Raw genomic sequence first — 25,554 nt, 5'->3', positions numbered from 1 at the left:
AAAGAAAATGTACGGATGAAAAAACAATCTGTTTTGAGCATGTTGACTGGAAGCAACTCACTGACAATCGACGGGTGTATTAGACCCATAGCTATAATATAAGATATATTTTAAGCACTCGCAAATCTCGCAGTCTCTCCATTGATTAAAGCGATGGCGTTCTAGCGCCCCCTGGCTCATTAAACGATGGCGCTGAATGAGTTAATGAGGTGTCTTTATCGTACGATGCTATTCTGTGTTCAGATTTTAACTGTAAATATATAGCTCACCACCATGACCTTTGTGCCATGTATGATGCCATTGGTAGAACATTGTGTAAAGCCAGTAGCCCCTACATTACATTTTCAAATAGGAAAGCAGGTAAGCCAGGTTGGAATAAACATGTAGCTCCCCATTATGCTGCAGCTAGGGAAGCTAACAATTGGGTACTGGCAGGCAGGCCCAGGCAGGGACCTGCTCTGGACCATAGAAATAATACACATGCCAGGTACAAAGCATTCAATATATCTCCAAACATGAACAACTCATGAGATCAGACTCTATGGCTGAGAAGCTTCTTAGCAGTAATGTCACTGGTTTTTGGAAGGAGGTTAAGGCCCTGAACCGAGGCAGTACACTGCTACCGGGCATGGTTGAGGGAGTGTCTGGTGCCATCAACATAGCTGAGCTGTGGAGGCAGCATTATTCTGCTGTTTTTAACAGTGTTCAGAGTGACCCCTTTCTAGTGGGAAGCATCCCCAACAGTGAGTTAATTGGAGTTACTGCTAACGTGGTGCGTCAAGCTATAACTCAGCTTGCTGATAACAAGGTCAGTGGCCTTGATAATATTTCAGCAGAGCATCTGAAGTATTTCCCGGGATGCGCCCTGGGCCGATGTAACTATTGGTTGAGGGGCTCAATATAAATAAATGTATTATATCATATCATATCATATCATATCATATCATATCATATCATATCATGCAAGCCCCAGGGTTGCTGTCCTGCTCTCTATCTGCTTTACAGGCCTCATGACACATGGGCTGCTGCCGGACTCCATGCTATCAGTCACTGTGGTGCCAGTTATCAAGGACAAGGCAGGAAAAGTGGGGAGTTTGGACAACTACAGACCGGACAACTACCGACCCATTGCACTGGCCAGTGTACTTCTATTGGATTGTTTAAGTTCTTTTTTTAGTCACTCACTTCTGACAATCAGTTTGGGTTCATTAATATGTATAAGGGTAATAATTCCTCTGTGTTAGTGGGTTTTATTGATGCCTATAGCTCTAAGGCATTCGATCGAGAAACAGTTTTTAAAGCTGAGGGAGAGGGGCGTGCCTGGTAATATGATTAGAATCCTGGCATTCTGGTATGCGAACCAGGCCATGCAGGTCAAATGGGGCGATACTGTCTCTGCTCCTTTTGGTGTTGGGAATTGCGTCCGGCAGGGGGGGTTACTCTCCCCTGCCCTCTTACATTTTTATATGAATGAACTTTCTGTACAGCTTGGCAATTGCCGAACGGGTTATGTGTCACTGTGTGGTAACATGGTGGTGAATCACTTCATGTATGCTGATGCCATCCTGTCGCCAAGTAGTAGTAGGTTTCCAATAGCTGCTCAATATATGTTCTGATTATGGAGTAAGGTATGATGTGAAATGCAATGCTAAGAAGAGTGTCATTCTGATTTGCAGGACTGAAAGCGATAAGGATATTTCTTTCCCTTCTTTTTATCTGTCTGGGCTGGTGCTGGTTGTCTGCTGTAGTACAAGATATTTGGGTCACATATTACTGATCAAATTAGTGATGAGGACATGTACCGACAGCAGCGTGTACTGTATGCTCAAGCTAACAGGCTGAGGAAGAAGTTCCATTTCTGCTCTGCTGGGGTGAAAGTTAACCTGTTTAGGGCATATTGCACTCCCCTCTATACTGCCCCCCTGTGGGTCATGTTTAAGCAGGCTAGCTTTCATAAGCTCCAGGTTGCAATGATTGCCTGAGGATTCTGCTGAGGAAGCCTAGGTGCTGCAGCACCAGCTAAATGTTTTGTGGTGCTGGAGTTAACTCCTTTCATGCTCTGCTGAGACACCTGGTGTACAAATCTATCTGTCGTCTGAATGTGTCTCAGAACCGGATCATCCTGGTGCTGTCTCAACCTAGTCTCAGTGACATCAAGTTCCAGTCCTGTATCTGGAAATATTGGTACAGTGCCCTGTTGTAGAGCTGCTATTGGTTTGTGTTTACTTATTGTGATGTAATTTGTTGATTATGTTTGTGTTTTTTACTCTGTGGACCCTGTGTCTGTTAATAAAGATGATTGATTGATTGTGGTATTGGTAGACACACTAGGTTGTGGTATTGATAAATACTCTAGGTTGTGGTATCGGTAGATACTTCAGGTTGTGGTATCGGTAATGAAAATGTGGTATTATTTCTACCAACATGTCTGCTGTCAGTGGAAAGTAACTCCATTTCACAAAATATCTGGATTCATATGCAATGATTAGAATGTATTTAGTGGTTCAGTTGCCCTGGGTTAGAAAGTACTGACCGCAAGAGTGTTTACATATTCTGTCCATTAACCCTTTGGAGGCCAACCCCGAGATATCTCGGGTTATCTCGCCATGTGCTGGGCGCCAAGACCCGAGATATCTCGGGTTTTAATCGATATTTCTTTTATTAGCTATATCTATTAATTTTTCATCCATCCAGCCTGACGTTATCATTGGGAATTGGTCTGAGCTCGAAAAGGGCAAATACCGCCGCCTAACGTCTCCCGGATGGTATTGCACATCATTGGAATCCCTCTGGCTGGGGCTGTGCATCGATCTAAGAAGTCCGGTACAGGTTTTACTTCTCAGGCATGCAGTATCGTTATAACAGATGGACTGGGGACACTGTGAGCAGCGTGGATTATGTGTTTTGGACATATAACGTTGGATTAGGGCTGTCGTGGTATGACATTTTCCCACCGAGGTTGTGTGTGTGGCTAATCACTGCGGGATGCGGTGGTACCGCACTTCTAAAAAAATTAAATAAAAATAATTTATATACCTGTATATATATTTTAATTATTAATCATAAGTAGTAACTTTGATGCAGTAGCTTGTGTGTGTGTGGGGGGGGGACTGGGGACGGCGTTGTGCAGGTCGCAAGTGAACTTTTTTTCTGTCTTGACGCTACACAAATTGATGGATATTTATCGGCTACTGCCATCGGCACATTCGAGCTTATCGGCCGATTGCAGTCAACAAGGCACTTATCGGCCGATACCGATACCCGACCGATACATCGGTGCACCCCTATCGATAATCTAGCGTTTATTTGAAAACGATTCATAAATAGGCCGAAAAATTACAACGTTTTGTGTATTCCAGAATATTCCAGTAAATGCCGGTTATCACGGAATCTATATATTTTCCTGGAAAAACGAGGGCTTTTCAAAATGCTATAAAACTGAAATGAACAGATTAAAAAACAATCCGTTTCGACAATGTTGACTGCAAACAAGTCATTGATAAGCGACGGGCAGATTAGACACAGCCATAATTTAAGACAGAGATTATGCGTTCACAACGCTATCATTGAAGTGGGTGGTGGCATTCAACCATGTTAACAAGTGGCAACCAAAGTGTTAATAGTGATGCGTTGTGGGGGCTCCAGTAGCACACCATGTACCGCGCTGTGTCGCGGATCAGCCGACCCGAGTTCAATTCCCGGACCCGCCGTTATTTGCTGAATGTCTTCCCCTGCTCTCTCTCCCGTTTCACCCTCACTGCATCTGTCGGTCATGTCTGACCAGGAAAAGCGATAAACGCTAAAAAATAAATCTTAAAAAAAAAAATGATGCGTTGTGGGATATATACTGTAGGTCTGGTCTATGCAAGTAGCCAATAGTCAGTCACACATCCCTTCTCCAACTTAAAACTAACGTTATTTAGTCTTATTATATCTGTTTTACTCAAGAAGGATAAGGACCCCACCGAATGTGGCAGCTATAGGCCCCTAAGTCTCCTCGGAGCCAATCTTAAGCTATATGCCAAGGTTCTAGCCACCCGACTTCAAAAGCACATGACATCTCTAGTTCACCCTGATCAGACCGGCTTCATAAGAGGCCGCCTGGCTACTGACATCATCAGACGGTTACTGCACGTGATTAATGCCAGCAAGGATGTCGCAGTCCCTACAGCGGTCATGTCCTTGGACGCAATGAAGGCATTTGACAGATTAGAGTGGTCTTACTTATGGGCAGTTCTTAGAAGGATGGGGTTGGGTGAGGGTTTCATTCATATGATCAAAGTTCTATACACAGGGCCTTCGGCCATGATCTTAACGGGAAAGTTCTGCTCGCCACTCTTCTGTCTCGCGCTCTTCTAGACAGGGTTGTCCTCTTAGTCCCGGACACTTCGCTTTATCCCTGGAACTTCTAGCTCAATACATAAGACAATCCCAAATTATATCTCCTATTTCAATTCAGGGCATATTAGCTTATACGCAGATGTACTCCTGTTTATGCAGAATCCCTCCGTCTCTCTACCTCATCTGCTCGCCGTGATATATGAATTTGGCAGCCTGTCCGGCTTTAAGATCAACTGGCCATCCTACCAGCAAACATACTTATGGTGGAGCACTTTAAATGTCTCGGGATTGAAATATTCCCCACTATTAGCCAGACGGTAAGGTATAATTACTCCAGCTTGGGTGACAGGATTACAAATGACTTCAACAGATGGTCCAAATAAAAAAAAATCATTACAGGCCCGTGCGTCAATAATTAAAATGAATATTTTACCCAGAATTAACTTTATCAGCTCCATGCTCCCGTTACCTCCTCCTGTTGGTTACTGGCAGAAATTGCACTCTGCCTCATATAAATTTGTTTGGAACAATAAACGCCCGCACTTGAAGAGATCAACTGCCCAAAGGAGTAAACTCGATGGGGGCTTAGCATTTCCAGACTTTAAATATTATTTTCAAGCTTTCTCTCTGAGACCTCTGATCACTTGGTTTGACGCTCAAGCAGCTGTATCTTGGCGACCATTGGAAGAGAAGTTGGTGTCCCCATATAGACTTCAGGATATTGTGTACACCAACATATCAATTAAACAATGTAAATTACGATTTGGCACGGTTATCACCGTTGTGATCCAGACTTGGCGTGACACTCAGAAAGTGGGTACTAACCGCCATCAATGGCACACGCATTCCCCTCTATCTAATAACAATCTTCTCCTTATTGGACAACAACCTATTAGGTACCCTAGATCAGAAAAGAAAGGCATCCACACGTTGGGGGATATCTTCGATAACTCTGGTCTCCGCTCTTTCCAGGATCTATCCAACGGATATGATCTCCCCGGAACCTCCTTTTTCTTTTATTTACAAATAAGAGCAGCTCTGAAGGCTCATGGTGTTCCATGGGATGCTCCACTAGTGCATCACCGCTTTCACAAATAATTTTATGACAGACATCGAGAGGCTTCGTTTCTGACTTTTATCGCCATTTACTCATGTCCTCGTATAAAGACCTCCCCCTGGATACGATTTGGAGAAAGGATATCCCGGAGTTGGATGTAGATTTTGATTGGGATGCAGTCTGGGAAAATGTTCGGTTATCCTCACACAACCCAGATCACCAACAGATTCATCTAAATGTTATTCACAGGACTTATTTAACCCCTAGACGATTGAATTTAATGGGTCTCAGACCTGACTCTCTATGTACCTTGTGTCCAAACGGTGCCACAGGTACATTTATGCATATGTACTGGGAATGCCCTCCTGTTGTAATTTTTTGGGAAAATGTTACATCTCAGCTCAGACATTTTCTCTTTGACCATACCTGTATCTCCTTCTGTATTGTTATTGAATGATCTCTCTCAATTACCGACCTCTATACAGGTGAAAAGACTCATTTTGGCCGGCCTCACAGCCGCAAAAAAATTGATTGGCTCACGTAGGGATGGGTACCGAATTCGGTACTTTTGAGGTACCGAACCGAAACACGTCGGTACTACCGAGTATCGAATCAACTTTTTTTTTTTTTTTTTACTTTTTTCTTTTCATGTCAACGTTCACACGCACAATATATGCTTACCTAGGATTTGACTTGATTCAACAACAAAGCAGTCGGAGCAATGACAAGCCGAAAACTGTCGAAATTGTAGTTATTTGAAGTTTGGATTTTTTTTACGACAGGTAGGTAAATTAAATTTCGACAGTTTTCGGCTTGTCATTGCTCCGACTGCTTTGTTGTTGAATCAAGTCAAATCCTAGGTAAGCATATATTGTGCGTGTGAACGTTGACATGAAAAGAAAAAAGTAAAAAAAAAAAAAGAAAAATGAAAAGAAAAATGTATAATTTTTTTTTTTTTTTTTAAGTACCGAAAAAAGGTACCGTTGGGTACCGGTATCGATTCACCGGTACCGGTATCGGTTCAAATGTGAAAGGTACCCATCCCTAGGCTCACGTTGGTTTCACCCAGACAAAGTCTGCCCGAAAGTATGGTTTCTCACCTACCTTGATGTGATCTATTTGGAGATATCCACGGCACGTGTTATAGGGGTTAAGGAATCTAATATCGCAATTTGGTTAAAAAAGAACGCATATAAGTTTGGACATTTTTGTTTTGATTTTTGTTTACGATTACTGAATAATGTATTGTGAGTGTGACTCACGTTGAGGTCCTTGGGTGAGCGGGGGGGGGGGGGGGGGGGGGGGAGAACGAGCGAGTGTCCATGTAGGATGATCACTGTACAGTCTGGCTCAGTTATTGTCTTGTCATGTGGTGTTAAGTTATTGTCCTGGGAAGTCTTTTTATGTATTATTATTATTGTATTGTGATATGTTTTGTTTCATGTCAAAAATCAAATAAAAAATTATAATAATTTGATCAAAAAAATAACTAACGTTATTTGAGCGAACATTTAACGTTATTATAACACTATACATTTAACTAAGTGAATGTGAATGCACATACATAGCTAGTTAAATATCACAACTGGTGTCATTGGTCATCATTGGGGGAAACTAGCCAATAGCTAACGTTATAGATAGGCTAGCTAGCATATAGCTAACGTTATAAATTGAAAACAAAGCTAACGTTAATATCCAGTTGACATTACAGATCATAATATCTATGATAACGTTAACGAAGTGAGAGTAGGGGTTAGGGAAACGTTGATGTAGTTCAGATTAATACAGGAAAAGGTATACATTGGGGGCTCGAGTCCGGGATATGAAAATAAATCCTGATTTCATCTGTGAGTTGTAAACTGTATGGAAAAGTTAGCTCATGCTACTGGAAAACGGGCGCCTCGTCATTAAATTAAGTAAAAAATGACGCCCCTTTTATTTTACCCGCGGATCTTGTGGTTGTCTGTTCCCCAACCGTGGGTGACTTGACACACCGCGGGATTGCGGTGATGCGGTTATCGCGACAGCCCTACGTTGGATCAATAAAACGCGATCAATATTTGGAATGGCGATCAGGAATTGGATTAATCTTTTTGCACTACATCAGATGTGAGGTAAGGACTTTATGGTACGAATCTTGGGTTAATCCGATGTTTCTTTCACCGCCATCGGAGCGCGCGTGTGTGTGTGTGAGGTTCGCGCCGACCAAAGTACGGAGAAGCGATTTTTCAGACCCCTCTTCTGTTCGCGCATGATGACACATAATATCGATTAGGGGTGGGAATCACCAGTTTCATCACGATACGATATCGATTATTTGGACAACGATACGATATTTTCCGATATCACAAGGTCTGCCACGATACGATACGATTCGATTCAGGTGCCTGCGATCGATATGAGACGATATTATATGATTATTAACACAATCAGTAACATTTAACAAAAAAAAAGGCAATGGAAATATCATTTGACGTTTTTATTTTTGAGCTCTTCCAGACATTTAAATGAAAAACAATCTATTGTTTTTAATACAAATAGACCTCCTGTTCACTGTTTTTGGTTAGTTTATCTTTTTTTCCGATATTAATATCCTATTCACTGTCACAGAGAAGACAGGAAGAATAGCCCCAGCACTGCTGTGGCTAATGGGGATCCAAATAAACATAAACAGAGCTGTATTTTGGCTGGAAAAGGCATATTTGGAGTCCGAAGGTGCAGTACCGGCCAGATCCTGTTAGTGGGGCTATTCCGAGAATGCACCCTCCTTCCCAGTCCCCACTTCTCTCTGCCTATGGCTCTGGGTTAGCTTACGCTAACGTAACGTTATTTTAGATCTTTAACGCGACGTGGGCATAATGGAATGGCGAGGATTGCAAAGCAGGTTAGATGCATTTGACCCATGGCGGAATAAAACAGCAGGGACATGTTTTGGGTTGCAGAACAGGCACACTAGCCTTGCTCTAGTGACGCTCTAGACGCTAATGCTGTGTGCTGTTGATCCGAGCCGAGCGGATAAGAGGGATTTTCAAAATAAGAGTATCGCAATATGAATAGATCTTTTTACGTTGCATCGATCCTATTTGATTATTGATAATAGATCGATATATCGATCTGGATCGATGTATCGTCCCACCCCTAATATCGATAATCTAGCGTTTATTTGAAAACAATTCATAAATCAAGCGACAAATGGCGCGATTTCTAATGAAATACATTGAAGCTCGATTTGCTGGAGTTTATTGAGATTACACTTTTCGCACTATAAGCCGCACCTGACTAAGCCGCAGCAGCTAAATTGAATGATGTGTACATATATAAGCCGCACTGGACTATAAGCCGCAGGTGTTTTAATGTTTAATTACCATATGTAAGGGTTCGTGCACAGAGGGGATTGTCGGGAAAGAGATGGCTGTTTGAGGAAGCTCCCTTATTAACATTTCAACAAACAAGTTGCATATTTGCATAACAAGTGTTACTATTTAGTGCAATAGTATACAGAACATGTACTGTGCTGTGTAAACTGTACTGTACAGTATCACATAGCGTTTCAGACACACAAACTTTCAAACCTAAACGGTGCGCTCCCAGCACACTACCGGCATTGATCTACAGCTGGTAAAAAAAGATAGCCACTTACTATTCTAATTATTCTGTATCACAACGGAGTCATGGATCTGGTCGGGGCATATAGCATTATGTCGGGAACAATCAAATGAAATAAAGAAATTTGAATTTAAAAATAGAAAAATAAGTTTGGCATATTAAATAGTTACATTTGTTTCATCGTTGCTTCACCAAGCAGGTCTAATAATGACAACGATGTTGTCAGCGGGAGCTTAGTGCTGGATTTGCGAGTGCATGCAGCTGCAGAGCCACAGAAGCCACGGGGCTGTGCCCGCACAGTGCAATACTCCAATTCAGCCATTGGCAATTCAGCTGTTGGGTGGGGGGTGCTGCTGAGCGGTCCCCAGACCGGACCTGAAAACACCGCTCTCTGCGGCTCTGCAGCTGCACGCTCTCGCAAATCCAGCAGCACCAAGTCGTTGGGAGGTGGAGATATACATCACGCAAACCCACGATAATGTTGCCGTCTCTCTCTGCCAAATTTATCAGTTCTTCGCTTGATATAATTAATACAAATGTCCAATATAACGGAATTCGTTAGCTCATAAAAATGTGATTATAACAGACTGCTGTTTATTAATGTCGGGCAGACTGCCCACCGACACCTCAAGTCGGCAGCAGCACGAAGTCTCGAGGGACTTATTTTATTTGGAATATATTAATGACTGTATATACGCAAAAGTAGCCTAGTTTTAAGTTAAAATATTATAAATGCCTTGAGGATGGCATTCTTTATATAGGCCTATCAATTGTTTTTAAGCTCAATAAACTCTGACCGGAATTGATCCCAGTCTCAATTCACCCCCCTCAACAGTCTCCCTTGCACCCCCCCCCCCCCCACGCACACACAACACACATGCCTTACTCCTGTTTTTATATTTAATACTGTGTTTAGGACTGTGTTTTTATATTTTTACTAGCACCTATGGCTGCATTTTAAATTTCGTTGTAACAACTGTAACAATGACAATAAAGATCTATTCTATTCTATAACACAGAGAACAGGCTTCCAGTCAAGCCAAGGCACACGAAGGGTTAACCTGTTAACCCTTCGTGTGCCTTGACTGCAGCGGCAGAGCGTGGATGAGATGACAATGCAGAGGTGCGCGCATAATGGCGACTGTCAAGGCGAAAACAGTACTAAACTGTAGTTGATTAAATTACTTTCTGATGACATTAGGTTGCAATAAATACACTAACGGAATTCGTTCGCTCATAAAATTTGTGACATTCTAAATGTGATTTAATATCGTTTAATGACAAACCGGCCCGACTCGCGTTTTATGTGCAGTGCAACGCGTAATAACACTGGCATTTGTCACAAGTTAAGTTGCTATAACTTATAACGTTATGATAAGTGTAAAGACATAATAATCAAAAAACAAATAAAAGGGGGACAAAAATAAATAAAAGGGAGTGACATGGGTTCATCCATTGTTTATTTACATTTCAATTTCTTTTCTTGTTTCCTTTTCATTCTTCTGTGATGTCGTTTCCTTTCTTCCTTTCAGCGACTTCGAGTCATGAATTATTTAATTTAATTATTATTATTATTAACATTTCGCTATTCTTGTGTGTTTCAACACCTCGCTAAGTGCACGTGCACAGACCACACCCAGTTTCTGTTTGTAGACTTCCCACCAGCATTGGGACACAATACTGTCGGACAAATAACAAGAATTAACTCATTTACAAGTTGTATTAAGTTTAGCAAATAAGGGAACAGATAAATAACATTTCAATGCAGTAAAAAAAGCAATATTTAGATTTATACATTTTCGGGTTTGGTCCACATATAAGCCGCACCGTTATATAAGCCGCAGGGTTGAAAAATGGGGGGAAAAGCCGCGGCTTATAGTCCGAAAAGTACGGTAGACAGAGCGCTCTAGAAATATATTCATAGCGGTATAAAACGGAAATGTATGTATGAAAAAATTATCCGTTTCGTGCATGTTGACTGGAAGCAACTCACTGACGATCAACGTGTTATTTAGATCTATTGCTATTATATTTTATATATTTTAAGCACTTTTTAAGCAAGTAAGTCCTATCCTACATTGGATAAAGCACTGGCGCTGAAGGGCCATCAGCGCCCTCTGCTGTTGGCCCCCGTTAAGGCATATAATCGGAATATCATGTTCTGATTCTAATTATTCTAATGTATCTATCATGTGCTTAAATTATATATTATGCTCTATGTTTTATGATGTCTGTCCATGTCCAAAATCAGGGACCATGATGGAAATAAGTGCTTGCACTTTCTCATGTTTTTATCCCTTGGATGCCGTCTTTTACTCCACAATAAAAATCAATCAATCAATCAACCCCATAGCTGTAGTGTGTCCTTCCCTGTTAAAGGTAGAATTTGTAATGCTGTCAAACAGCGATATCTAGGCAAAAGATCCCCACTTGGTATTGCACTCCCATTTATATTTTTTGTTGTGTGTTGTGTTTGAGTGTGGGTTGGCGTTGAGTGGGGGTATAGGGGGAGGGGTTGCTACTGCAGGCCACACCTCAGGCTCAAGAGACATCTGGATAAATTCATGCTATAATAAGTTAGTGAACTCCAACCCACACATCAGACCAAAGCCAAAGTTAAACAAAGTGCAACACCAAGCGGGGCTGTTGTCACCGTTTGACAGTATTACAGATTCTACCTTTAAAGCTATGGGGCGACAGTGGCTCAGGGGGTAGAGCGGTCATCTGGGCCCAGGAGTTCAAAACGTTTAATCCCCATCTGATCCGATCAGATTTTTAAATCCAATTATTTTGTATCCAGGATCAGACAACTCTGACAGATTTTGTCCCGGTATTTCAAAGCAATACAGGATAGGATCACCCTGATCCAGATTCAGACTTTTCAAGATTACTAGATCCTGAATATCAGTGCTTTAATCCTACCGATCTCCATCTAGTGGATATGAAAAGGAATACAAGGAAGACAAGAGACCACATTGCAGACATCTATAATGTCTAATTGTATTGATAAATAGTATAAAGAACATAAAATCATAATGGAATTGTAATTAAAAAAGGGTAACAACAAAAAACATTAATTCAAAGGCAACTGATCATCCTGCTTTGAGGAGCTGAATTCTAAGTGAGGTTTCAGTTTGCTGAAGGTGATGACAGATATAGATTTTTTTTGAAGATATCTTTTCTTTAATCTAAATTACAGTCAAATTTTGATCAATCAATCAAATGTATTTATATAGCACATTTAGACACGACACTTGTCAACCAAAATGCTTCACATAGCTAAGAACAAAGAAAAGTATAGAATAAACAGAAAAAAACAACCAACTGATAGACAAAGGAAAACAGAACAACAGGGCAACAAGCAAGGCAAGAGTCAAAGTGAGTCAGGGAAGGCCAGGCGATATAGGTGGGTTTTGAGTTTCGATTTAAAAGACTCGATGGAGGGGGCAGATTTAATGGACATGGGGATGCTGTTCCAGAGGTCAGGGGCTGCGACCGCAAAAGCACGCCCCCCCCCTAGACTTGAAATTAGACCTACGGGTGGTTAAGAGACCCTTGTCAGACGATCTGAGGGCCCGACGTTGGTATAGGGCAGGGGTCGGCAATTAGGTTTGGCTGCGGGCCAATTTTTCCCCAAGCCATTGAATGGCGGGCCAGAACCAAAAACAATGGCTAATATAATATAATGATAGTGAAAAAAATGTAACTGTCAAAATAAACGAGCTGCATAGGTGGCATAATAAATTGTAAATGACATATACATGCACTGAACATTATACCTTTGTCTTTTTTCCATTGTATTATAAAGCGCCTCTCTATCGGTCTATCCTACATTACGCGCGCGCAACCGTCTATCTGACGGCCACGGACCGGTTTAATGTTGAATGTTTAATGTTAAAACTATCGTTTTATATGGAATTCGTTAAACGTATCCGTTGTCTTACTTATTATTATACTTAATATGAATCTCAAACAAGCCTCGTCTTGTTAAATGAGACTGTCTGGTCTACGGAGGAGACTGGGGCTGACGCATCAAGATTGGGGAATCCCCTGCGATCGATTATTGACACTTCTGCTAAATATATTAATCTAGCTACTAACTGGGGAGACTGATCAATTACGGATAAAGGAATATAGTTGGACGATCGATTATGATAGTTAATCTTGTTAGATGAGGCTGCACTGGAAATGGAGCTAATGGACTTCCGACTGTCTCGTAATTCAAATACCTATAGCGCTGTCATTTCAGGAGCTTCTTCAAGCACTCTTTTTGTTTAAAGTTTAATTGCATTGTTTTTACATTGTCTTTAATTGCATTACTGTTCACATGCATGTGTGGTGCCGTCAGTCATGAGTAAAGATAAAGCTTGAATGACTTACTGAACTGGTGTTTTTATTTCATGGACTCGTGTTTCCCATTTCAGCACCACGCGCTGTCCACCTCACTTTGAGCAAGCCTATATATACGGTACATTGCACCTCACTGCCTATACCTGTTATTCACTCTCAACATGGATAAAACATAAAGTATGCATATAATAAAAATAATATGACGAAAAGAAAATAAATATCATATTCTCAAAATAAACTGACAGGCCAGAAATTATTGCTGGCGGGCCAATTTCGGCCCGCAGGCCGCCTATTGCCGACCCCTGGTATAGGGGGTGAGGAGGTCTGCTAGGTAAGCAGGGGCCTTACCATTAAGGGCTTTGTAGACCAATAAGAGGACCTTAAATTCTAAAGCGCACCGGGAGCCAGTGGAGGGAGGCAAGTACAGGGGTGATGTGAGCTCTCTTCCGGGTACCTGTGAGCAGTCTAGCGGCAGCGTTTTGGGGCAGTTGTAGACGCGCTATGGTGGATTTATTAAGCCCCAGGTACAGGGAGTTACAGTAGTCTAAGCGTGAGGATATGAAGGCGTGAATTACTCTTTCCAGGTCTGAGGGGGAGAGAATGGCCTTGATCCTGGCTATGGACCGGAGCTGAAAAAAACACCCCTTCACCACAGAGTTTACCTGCCTATTGAAGGAAAACTCAGGGTCAAAGAGCACGCCCAGGTTTTTAACGAAGGGCTTGACTAGGGGCAGGGCTCTACGCTAACCTTTTTCCCAAGGAGCACATGTACTCCTAAATGAAAAAATTTAGGAGCACACAAAGAAATTTAGGAGCACAGTGAAAATATTTCAAGTAACGGAGTTTATAATTTTCTTTTTTTAATAAATGTATATTTGTACTGTGCGTGCATGTGCAAACGGGAACAGGACACACATCTGTGCAATAGCACATACCACCAAAGTCACTGGCCCACTGTGTGCATATCTGCGTGTGCAAACGGGAATGGGACACAGACATTTGAACTATTAAGTGATGAATGCCTACTGTGGCAAAGTTGTAGCCAACAACTAGGCATAATAAAAAAGGCAGTGACATTGAACTACTGCTACAAAAGTAACAGTCACTTAACTTTAGCTTTTGCCCCTTTTATGCATACAATGCCTATGTTTTGGCTAGTGTTGTTCTTCAAGAAAAATAATCCTTTCAGGGTTGCCTATTGAAATACTGTACACCTCCAGTACAGAAACATTGTTCATGAGTTTGCGTGTCAGGTAGACCATTGATTGACAGTCGATTCTGCCAATTACGTCACACCGCTTGCACCCACCTCTGCTGTTGATAACGCTAGCCAGTAGCCAAGTTAGCACACACACAGATACACACACGCACACAGTGGGCCAGTGACTTTGGTGTAGGGGTGTAACAATGCATCGATCCTAAGGGGAAAATTCAACTGCATCGATTTGAAAATGTTAGAATCGATTATCGCAATTTTAATGTGTACACAGTGTTATGTTGTTGTCATGTCCGTTACAGCCAACACAACGGCATACGCTACTGCATCAACGTTATGATTAACAAAGCAAGGCATTCGTTTGGTTGCATTAACGTTATATTACTATTGGTATCGATAAATCTACAGTAGGTGTTCTAAAATCTATTGCTATTGGTAAGACTAGAATAAGTTACATTAACTTAATGTAACTTACTTGTGTCTCTGGAAAGTCTCGCATACCGCAATGGCGGACTTTCCAGAAGTAAAAAAGCAAATGAAAGCTTCCGATTAGTCATTTCCTTTATTTCCCTTGAAACCAGTCACTCTACTGTGATTGGACCGTTGGCTTGAGTGCAATGTGGGACTTGTAGTTTTTGAACAGCGGAGAGAAAAAAGCACACGACTGAGGTTGTAATCTTCACTTGCACACTGTGCGAGTAATTGATTTTTCCGGTTCGCACACATATTTCTAGGGGCAAATACGAGTAATATGGTCGCACTGTAGAGCCCTGAGGGGAGACAGGTTACCCAGGCTGCTGGCAATGACACTAGTTTGGTTTGGATGGGCCGAAAAGGAGGATTTCACACTTTGATTGATTGAGCTGTAGAAAATTGTGTGCCATCCAGCATTTGATGTCGTCTAGGCAGGAACGAAGACTGTCGAAATTGTTTATATTGTTGGGTTTCATGGGGAGATAGACCTGAGTGTCATCGGTATAAAAATGGAAAGAGATGTTGTGTTTTTTAATTATCAGACCAAGGGGCAGCATGTATAGGGAGAATAGGATAGGGCCAAGGATGGAGCCTTGTGGAACCCCGCAAAAAGAGAGGTATGACAATCTTTGTTGTGATACCTTTATGAGCATAAACATTTATGTCATCAACATTTTGTTGAAAACAAAATAGGCCACCACAAATGTGACCAAACATTTTTAAATAAAATGTATTTGCCATGAAGGCAAAATAATTTGTATTATTTTAGTTAACAAACTTTGCCATCTTATTTATATTGAAACATATTTTTAAATAAATTGTATAGTACATTTTGCTCTAGTAATCCACCCCTCTGGTGGGATCAAGATAATCCAGTTTTTTGGGATCAAACTGATCCCAATCCTGTGTTGTCGGTTTGAACTACCCGTTTTGAAGATTTGATCCAGATTAAAGCCTGGATTTGATTTCCTGATCTGATCGAATATCAAAGTGATCCTAATCCTGTTTACCCAAAATCCAAATCTGATCCGATCAGATAGGGATTAAAAGTTTTGAACTCCTGGGCCCTGGTAATCAGAAGGCTCCCGGTACGATTCCGGCTCCTCCTGGCAGCGGGTCAAAGTGTCCTTGAGCAAGACACTTAACCCCTAACTGCTCCCAGTGAGCCGCTTGGCACCTTGCATGATCGCCTCCGCCATCGGTGCGAGTGAATGGGTGAATGTGAGGCATTAGGGTTGAGCGACAGCAACCACCTCCACCTCCATCTCAACATCAGCAAGACCAAGGAGCTGGTGGTGGACTACCGGAGAGGCAAGAATAGGAGATGGTGGAGACATACAAGTTCCTTGGAGTACACCTGAACCAACAAATTAGACTGGTCGGACAACACAGAGTCCCTCTACAGGAAGGGACAGTGGTGGGAGTGGAGCTGGTCAAACTAGAGGTGGTGGCAGAGAGGAGGATGAGGAGGAAGCTGGCCGCTATCCTGGCAAACCCCCCCCACCCCCTCTATGAGGAGCTAGCCAAGATGAGGAGCACGTTCAGCCACAGACTCATACTCCCCTGACACTCCACTAACCGCCTCGGCCAGTCCTTCATACCAGTGGCCATCAAGCTCCACAACCATGGGTACGGACTGCTGCCAGCAGCTGGAGAACTAACGTCTGCAGAATTCGAGAACTATTAGGAATGTCTGACTTGTGAATACTGTTTACTTTAACTCATAGTAGGGCTGGGCGATATGGCCAAAAATGATATCGTGATAACGATAACAATATTATCACTCGATATTCGATAGTTATAAGTATAATTTTTTTTTTTTAAACAACAGATGTATGTTTATTTTGCAGCAATTCTTTGTCGTTGCCGCCATCTTTAGTGTTACATCCCCTCACACTCCAGTTCTCAGGCTGCAGCTGGTTTGAAAGCGAAAGTAAACCGGCTTCTCTGCTGGCTGTGGCTCCAGGGGAGTTGAAAAGTTCTGGCTCTGCTAGTTTCTTTTCTATTTTTTGGCGCTTTTTTGGTGGACAAACCACCGCACATGTGCACCGTGACTCGAGTCTAGCTCTGCTAGCACACATAGCCTACTGTGTACAGACGGTTTCAAACTGTATTTTAAATTAGAAAGCAGAGCATGCAGACGCTCATCTCCATATATTCAGAATCTAAGTTTATTGCCTATATTTATAGTCTTTCTCCCCTCCCCCGTGCTGCTATAACGCCAGGAATTTCCCCAAGGGAATCAATAAAGGAATATCTCATCTTATAAGTTGTAATGAATTAATTCATTTTTAATGAATGAATGGACTAACTGCAGCCTTACCATGACAGTGCAGTCCTCTGAGCCGCTAGCAATGACCAGATCATTGTGGGGACACCAGTCGATGTCCAGCACTGGGCCTGTGTGACCACACACTGTGGGGTAGGTCTTGTCTATACGACCCGTCTGCAAAACAGGAAACAAGCAGGTTAGAATGACACAGGGTTTTATCTCTCTCTCTCACACACACACACACACACACACACACACACCAGTGTTGTAGTCGAGTCACCAAAGAAGAGCCAGAGTCCGGTCGAGTCCCCATTTCCATAGTCCGAGCCCAAGTGGAGTCCACTCCACTCTGGCAGTCAAAGAGCTGACATACAAATAAAAAAAGGTCTACATTAAACATAAATGACACAGCGGTCACCATTTCAAAGGGAGTTTATTTATTTTGTTAAATAATGTTACGGTATTAAAATAGCCATCAATAAATATCTTATGCCAAATTATTAGGGCCCATTACATTTTTTTTTTAACTATTTATCAATGAACAAGTCTGAGTCCAAACCTTCTGAGTCCAAATGCAGTCAATGCTCGAGTCCAAGTCATCAGTGCTCAAGTCCTGTTCTAGTCACGAGTCACTGACACACACACACGTCAAGACCAACAATACATACCTCAATAACCAGTTCCTGAGGCACAGGAATACCTTATTGAATTCTCAAAATGGGTGTCATTCCCCTTAATAAGAAGCTTGTTGTTTTGCATATACACACAGTTTTCTGCTGCTGAGTAGTATTCATTCAGAGGTGTAGCTGCCAGCCTCTGCATTGCCGTGACCTTCCTACTAGAACAGGCAGCTTTTAGCAGCAAACACATTAGTACTAGTATTGAGACGGGGCCATATTCACAAGTCACTTGGATTGATCAACAAGATGAAGTTAGAAAATAAAGCATGTTTCTACTTTCTTTTAGGTTGTCAGAGAAAGCATGTGTTCCACCTGAGGAGTCCTTATGCAGGTGTACCCACCGCAAACAACCTGAGAGATCAGTATTACAGCCACAGGTGTATCAGACCCACCACAAACAACCTGAAAGATTATTATACAGGTGTATCAGACCCTCCGCAAACAACCTGAGAGATCAGTATTAAAGGTGTATCAGACCCACCGCAAACAACCTGAGAGATCAGTATTACAGGTGTATCAGACCACCGCAAACAACCTGAGAGATCAGTATTACAGGTGTATCAGACCCTCCGCAAACAACCTGAGAGATCAGTATTACAGGTGTATCAGACCCTCCGCAAACAACCTGAGAGATTATTATGGAGGTGTATCAGAACCACCACAAACAACCTGCGAGATCAGTATAGTATTGAGAGGACCTGATGTTAATGTGAACACAAACGGACGCTGAGAAATGATGGCTGCTTGGTGCATAGCTGGCATAGCTGAGACTGAGAGATAGGAACATGTTTAGCGCTGCAGTGAAGGCCACTCCTTCTGTGTTCCATTTAGGGTTGTAAATGTAACTCATTTGTATCCACTAGGACAAACGTTCTCGGGGCCCTGGCCAGCAACGGCGCCAGTCTCCTACACGTTTTGAGCGGGCATCTGTAGATCTTCCTACATTGTGCGGGGAAAAGATCCTGCTTTGACACCTCAGCCAAAACTAAAATGGCTGGTTGACGTTGTCAGCATTCATCATCTTCAACCAAAAGGTGTTGCTGGCAGCAGTGAGCCAGACGATTGGCTCATTAGCTGAAGGACAATGTAGAGATGTTACTCAAAACAGTTCAGACTGGTGTCTAAAAAGATTCTTAGTAAATCAGTGACTGCATACTAAATGCGTCCAGTGTCGGCGCCATGGGGGGGCATTCGCGGGCCATGCAGACCGAACTGACTGAAAAATATAGGCTACATTTGTCAAAGTATTAACTTAGTGCAAACAAACAATATGCTCAGCCAGCACTAGACTTTCCTTTCTATAATATAAAACACAAAAAAACAATGTCAACCATGTTTAAATTCCCTGATTGTCAGTTCTTAATGGAAAGATTCGTTTTCTGCTTGAAATTATTATGTATCTCTACATTTATTTAGACTAACATTATTTAAATATTGAGTGCAACTGTAGTGGATTACGTAATTCGTTGAGTTGGAACTATCTATGGGTTGGCGCCGGGTCCCCACGGACATTTTAGCGTGTGGCACCTTCAGCTCCGGTAACGTTAGGAGGAGATCATAACATCAACAAGCAGCACGAAAGCGGCAATAGTCCCGGTTGGAGTTAGTAAAACACAGTTGTATGTTAGCCTTCTTGGATGTTGAATAAACGCCTATCATTGTCTTTAAACACCCCGCCTCTCAGACTCTCATTCCCTCCTCTGCTAGCTAGTAGCTACGGTAACATTTCATTGACTGTATTAGCTGGGGCTAGTGCTACCATAGTTAAAACGTGCGTTGTATTGTACAAACTGCTAACGCTATGGCAAGATGTGTGTATGCCTATGTAATGTTAATGGCTATGTTTTTAAAGTCATAATGAAGATTGATTTAGATTATGCTTGCCATTTGTACACAAACTGACTAGCACCTTGCTGCAGTGCTGCTGCTGCTGCTGCAGCAGCAGCCAGTGCTCACCTCTCCCGGCTCCGCCAAATGATTTTTTTTATTTGCGCGTCATCTGAACCGTACGATACACAGACGCTCCATTACCGGATAAATATATATATATATAATTAGTAAACTGTCGGGGGCATTTTGTGCCCCCCTTAACTGATTTTCGAGGGCATTTTGTCCATTTTCAAGGGCATTATGCCCCAAGCCCCCGTTAATTTCGAACCCTGATATATATATTAGGGATGTCCGATATTATCGGTCTACCGATATTGGCATTAAAATGGGATATCGGAAAATATCGGTATCGGTTTTCCAAAAATAAAATAGAAAATATATATATATTTTTTTTTACATTTCTATAACCTTTATTTACCAAGGCAAGCAAGTAAGAACAAATTCAGATTTTATTTATTGTCAAAAGTATGCATAATGTTGTGTTAATTCCACAACAAGAGATATGTAATGTTAATTACCTGAAATTATTCAGTTTTTTGGGGGGGGGAAACCCTGCATATATCAGTATCGGTTGATATCGGTATCGGAAATTAAGAGTTGGATAATATCGGTATCGGTAAAAAAGCCAATATCGAGCATCCCTAATATATCAAAACCAAGTCTGTCTCCTTCACTCACTCCGCCCCCTGGTACACCGATCACCTACACCACCTTAAATCCAAGGGCCGCCAGCTCGAACGGCTATCCAATAAAACCGGTCTCACTGTCCATAAAGAGGCCTACAGACAACATCAACAGCTCTACAAAGACGCCCTCAACTCTGCACGCTCCTCCCCAGGGTACAAAATAGTCACACGCCCACCGCCACAGGCTTGTAGATATAATGTTTGGCAGTCATAAATTAAGGCCTGGGCGCCATCTGGCGGCCAACTAAATCCACTGCATGATGCAGGGAGTAGTCCAGCTGAGCGGGAGAAATGTCGTGGGAGCGGGTGGAAGTTGCCCAATCTGGAACAATCTCCGGGGCTGCAGCTGGACCCTATTGGATGCGGGCGTGGTGAGTTGAAACGAAAGTGAAACTGTGTGTGTGTGTGTGAGATGCGCTCTGCTCACGAGATCAAGTTTGTAACATGAGACGCACATGAGATCTGTCTTCATCCGTTCTTTAGCCTACTACAAAAAAAACCTGCAATCGCGTTTTTGATTGTGCTCTGATATTTAATTTTGCATTTGATTTGACCAAATATGTGGAGGCATATTCCCGGAGTAGCTCCCCCGGGTCCCCCCTCAAAATTAAGAAAAACAGGCGACAACATTAACGTTGACGAGTCAGTTGCTACCACCAGCACCACCGATAACACTGCACCTGCTACTAGCGTCGGTGTAGTTAGGAAATTTAACCAGAAATGGTACACATCTGATTCCGGGAAACCACGAGAATGGCTTAAATTTGAGGGGGGGGGGGGGTAAAGTTTTGTATACCATGTCGTGCCAAAGCAACGGATAAAAGAAAACGAAATTCATTTGTCATCGGGACGTCGGTGATGAAACTGGAAGCCATCAAAAGCCACGAGACGTCACGCTGTCACAGGGACTGCTCTGTTGTATACAAAGCACAGTCTACTCCGCTCCTGGCTGCTCCGACTGTTGACCAAGCTGTCAGAGTCGACTCTGGCTAAAATGCGGATACTATTCCGTAACGCCCACGCTATAGCGAAAAAATCAAGACCATACAGGGACTTGGATGTGCGAGTAAGTTTATTGTGTTTTTTTTATAACGTTAGTCCAGCATGTTCATATAGGTGTGTCGGCTTTCACTTTCAGCTAATTATGGTTGTAAAGCCTACCCAGTGGAATTGTTTACATAACAATGCATGATATTATATATTATTATTCCATACAAGGCTGGATGCATTACAGACTCCGCTAACATCCCTTGTTGCCTTGTAGGTGGCAAGTATGGATTTGTTTATCTTGTTTGAAGTTGTTTTAATATGTTCTTTAATTCTTTTGCTTCCATATTGTAAATAAATTCGCAATAAATTATTTGCATTTAAAACTATTAACGCTGACTCATTCCTTCAGTCCACTCAAAATTAGGCTAATATTCCTTATGTTGTTTATGATATTAATTGAAAATAGCATACGAGAGTATTATATAGTAATAATAACACATGGCGATATACTAAAAAGCTATTTATAATTTTTGGCTTGTAAAAAATCTGGATGGCTGGTAGTTTTTAAAATCTACCAGCCAAATGGCTGGTAAGTCAAAAAGTTAAGTTTGTTCCCTGCTCCTCCCACTACTCCGCTATCATACAGTCTGGCAGCAACAACCCCAGGACTCTGTTTTCCACCATCAACACACTTCTTAAACCCTCTGACACAATCTCCTGTTCCTTCACTGTCAGTAAATGTGTCTCCTATCTGTCAAGACTGTCACATCTCCAAACAAAAATTGACAAAATCCACACCCAACTAACAATTGCCTCCGCCAACACTATCTCCCCTCCGGATTCAACCCCCCCTCCACCGCTCAACCCCCCTTTTACATCCTTCACTGAAATCACCGCATCGGACCTATCCTCCATTCTCTCTACAATGAAAACTTCAACCTGCATCCTGGACCCTATCCCCTCCATCCTAGTCAAGGCTTGTCTCCCTGCCCTTTCTCCCCTAATCACCTCCATCGTAAACTCCTCTGACCACTGGCCTATTTCCCCCCGCCCTCAAAATTGCTTCTGTCACCCCCTTACTAAAAAAACCCGGTCTCAACCCTGAAACCCTTGATCATTTCCGCCCCATTTCCAACCTCCCCTTCCTCTCAAAAATAATTGAGCGAGCCATTGCCTCCCAATTAAAATCCTACCTCGACAACAATAACCTTTATGATACATTTCAATCCGGATTCCGCACCAAACACAGCACCGAAACTGCTCTTCTAAAGGTCACCAACGTCCTCTCTGCCGACTCTGGTTCCCTCTCCATCCTCATTCTCCTAGACCTCAGCGCTGCTTTTGACACCATCAGTCACCCCATCCTCATCACTCGTCTCCAGTCCTCCGTTGGCATCTCCGGAATCCCCCTCACCTTGCTCCAATCATACCTCTCACACAGGCACCAATTCATCTCTATCAACAACTGCAAATCCCCCACTGCCCCCATCACTCATGGTGTCCCCCAAGGCTCAGTACTTGGTCCCCTGCTCTTCATCCTCTACATCCTTCCACTTGGTCTGATTCTCCGCCAACATGGCCTGCGTTTTCACTGTTATGCAGACGACACTCAGCTCTACCTCTCCACCAAGACTATCACTCCAGCCACTCTCTCCACCCTCAGCACCTGCCTCACAGACATCAAAACATGGATGCAAAATAACTCTCAAATTAAACTGCATTAAATCAGAAAACATCATTATCGGTCCAAAATCCCTCACCAGCCACACCCAGGATTTCACCCTAAATATTGATGGTACCATTGTCACCCCCTCCACTCACGTCCGTAACCTTGGCATCATCCTGGACTCCACCCTTTCTTTCCTCCCCCATGTGAACCACATAACCAAATCGGCCTTCTATCACCTCCGGAACATTGCTCGTCTTCGCCCCTCCCTATCACTCTCCGCTGCTGAAACACTGGTTCATGCATTCATATCATCAAGACTAGATTACTGCAACAGCATCCTCTACGGCTCACCAAACACTATTCTCAATAAACTCCAATATGTCCAAAACTCTGCTGCCCGCATGCTCACCTCCACCCGTCGCTCTGATCACATCACCCCTGTCCTCCACGACCTCCACTGGCTTCCAATCAAATACAGGATACATTTTAAAATACTACTCATCACATTTAAAGCCCTCAACAACCTTGCCCCTCCCTACCTGTCCGACCTCCTCCACCGTCACACGCCCACCCGTCACCTTAGGTCTGCAGATGCCAACCTCCTAACACCTCCCACGACCAAGCTCCGGACCTGGGGCGACAGGGCCTTTGCTGCTGCTGCCCCCTCCCTCTGGAATGCCCTCCCCAGCCATATCCGTGATGCAAACACCCTGACATCTTTTAAATCAGCCCTCAAAACTCACCTTTTCAATCTTGCTTTTGACCTCTAATTGTTGGTTTTATTTTATTTTATTTTGTCATGTATTATTTTGTTCTGTTTTGTTCTGTTTTTTGTTTTGCCATAGTTTGTCTCTCCTGCCCATGTAAAGCGTCTTTGAGCACCTGGAAAAGCGCTATATAAAATAGATGTATTATTATTATATATATATATATACTGTATTTTTATTTTATATATATATGTATATACTGTATATATCTATATTTTACTCAGTGACATCATTAGTAACATATTTTCTCATCTTACCCCACTTACCCTTATCTTAAACTAACAATGGCTGTGTCTGTAACCTCTCATACTTCCTACTAATAATATGACTAATCTCAAAACAAAATGCAACATTTCCTCAGTCATGTATGTTGTGATGAATGTTTTTTTTGGCTGGTATTAAACTTCAAAATGTTCCACACTAGTGTACTCGGGATACCTGGTAAATAGTAGGGCTGGACAATAAAACAATATCTATCATAATATCATCTATTTAATGATCGTATAGATCACTTGAGTCATGACACACAATTATGCCATCTGAATTAATGATAAAAAAGTTAATTCAGTCAGATTTCTCACAAAATTACCTCTCAAGAATATGAATATCAAATGGATGATGTTATTATCCATACCTTACAATCCTTATATACAGTATCCATATAGAAAAAGATCCTGCTGAATATTGTCATATTTATTTTCGCAACACCACCCAGTCCTAGTGAACAGTGTGAGCAGAAAGGATTTAAATGTGACATGGTGGGGTCTAGATGCCATAGCCCGGAAGGACGTTTCCATGGAAATCCTCACTTTTTGACCTAGATGTAAAGATATAACTTATAATCTTCACATGTTTATAAACCTATCCCTTACTTTAACCCCAACCTTAACAACTCCCACCACCTATAAATCTATCCCTTACCTTAACAACTCCCACCACCTATAAATCTATCCCTTAACCACTCCCTCCACCTATAAACCTATCCCTTATCTTAACCACTCCCTCCACCTATAAACCTATCCCTTATCTTAACCACTCCCTCCACCTATAAACCTATCCCTCATCTTAACCACTCCCTCCACCTATAAACCTATCCCTTATCTTAACCACTCCCTCCACCTATAAACATATCCCTTATCTTAACCACTCCCTCCACCTATAAACCTATCCCTTATCTTAACCACTCCCTCCACCTATAAACCTATCCCTGATCTTAACCACTCCCTCCACCTATAAATCTATCCCTTATCTTAACCACTCCCTCCACCTATAAACCTATCCCTTATCTTAACCACTCCCTCCACCTATAAACCTATCCCTTATCTTAACCACTCCCTCCACTTATAAACCTATCCCTTATCTTAACCACTCCCTCCACCTATAAACATATCCCTTATCTTAACCACCACCTAAAAAAACATAATAAATGTACAAACATCCTTCCTGACTATGGGATCTAGACACTACCCTCCAAAATCCCCACTGGCAGGAATTCCTGGCAAAACCACTTGGCCAATCGGAGAGCAGCAAGATGACCTCATCAGTGACCTCAGGGT

The 25,554-nt window shown here is 42.3% G+C and overlaps 1 protein-coding gene across 2 annotated transcripts in view; it reads right to left on the bottom strand.

The window, feature by feature from the left end:
- coro1cb (coronin, actin binding protein, 1Cb) overlaps nucleotides 1-25,554 on the bottom strand; it is a 127,119-nt gene that overhangs the window by 53,127 nt on the left and 48,438 nt on the right. For both annotated transcript variants that reach the window (XM_084324245.1, XM_084324246.1), the window contains exon 3: nucleotides 17,368-17,490. In XM_084324245.1, the coding sequence (XP_084180371.1) occupies nucleotides 17,368-17,490 (123 nt within the window). The remainder of the gene's footprint in view (nucleotides 1-17,367; nucleotides 17,491-25,554) is intronic.

Source organism: Notolepis coatsorum (genome assembly GCF_963971535.1).
Source record: "Notolepis coatsorum genome assembly, chromosome: 11".
In the NCBI taxonomy this organism is placed as follows: Eukaryota; Metazoa; Chordata; class Actinopteri; order Aulopiformes; family Paralepididae; genus Notolepis; species Notolepis coatsorum.
This window is presented reverse-complemented; position numbering and strand designations above follow the sequence as displayed.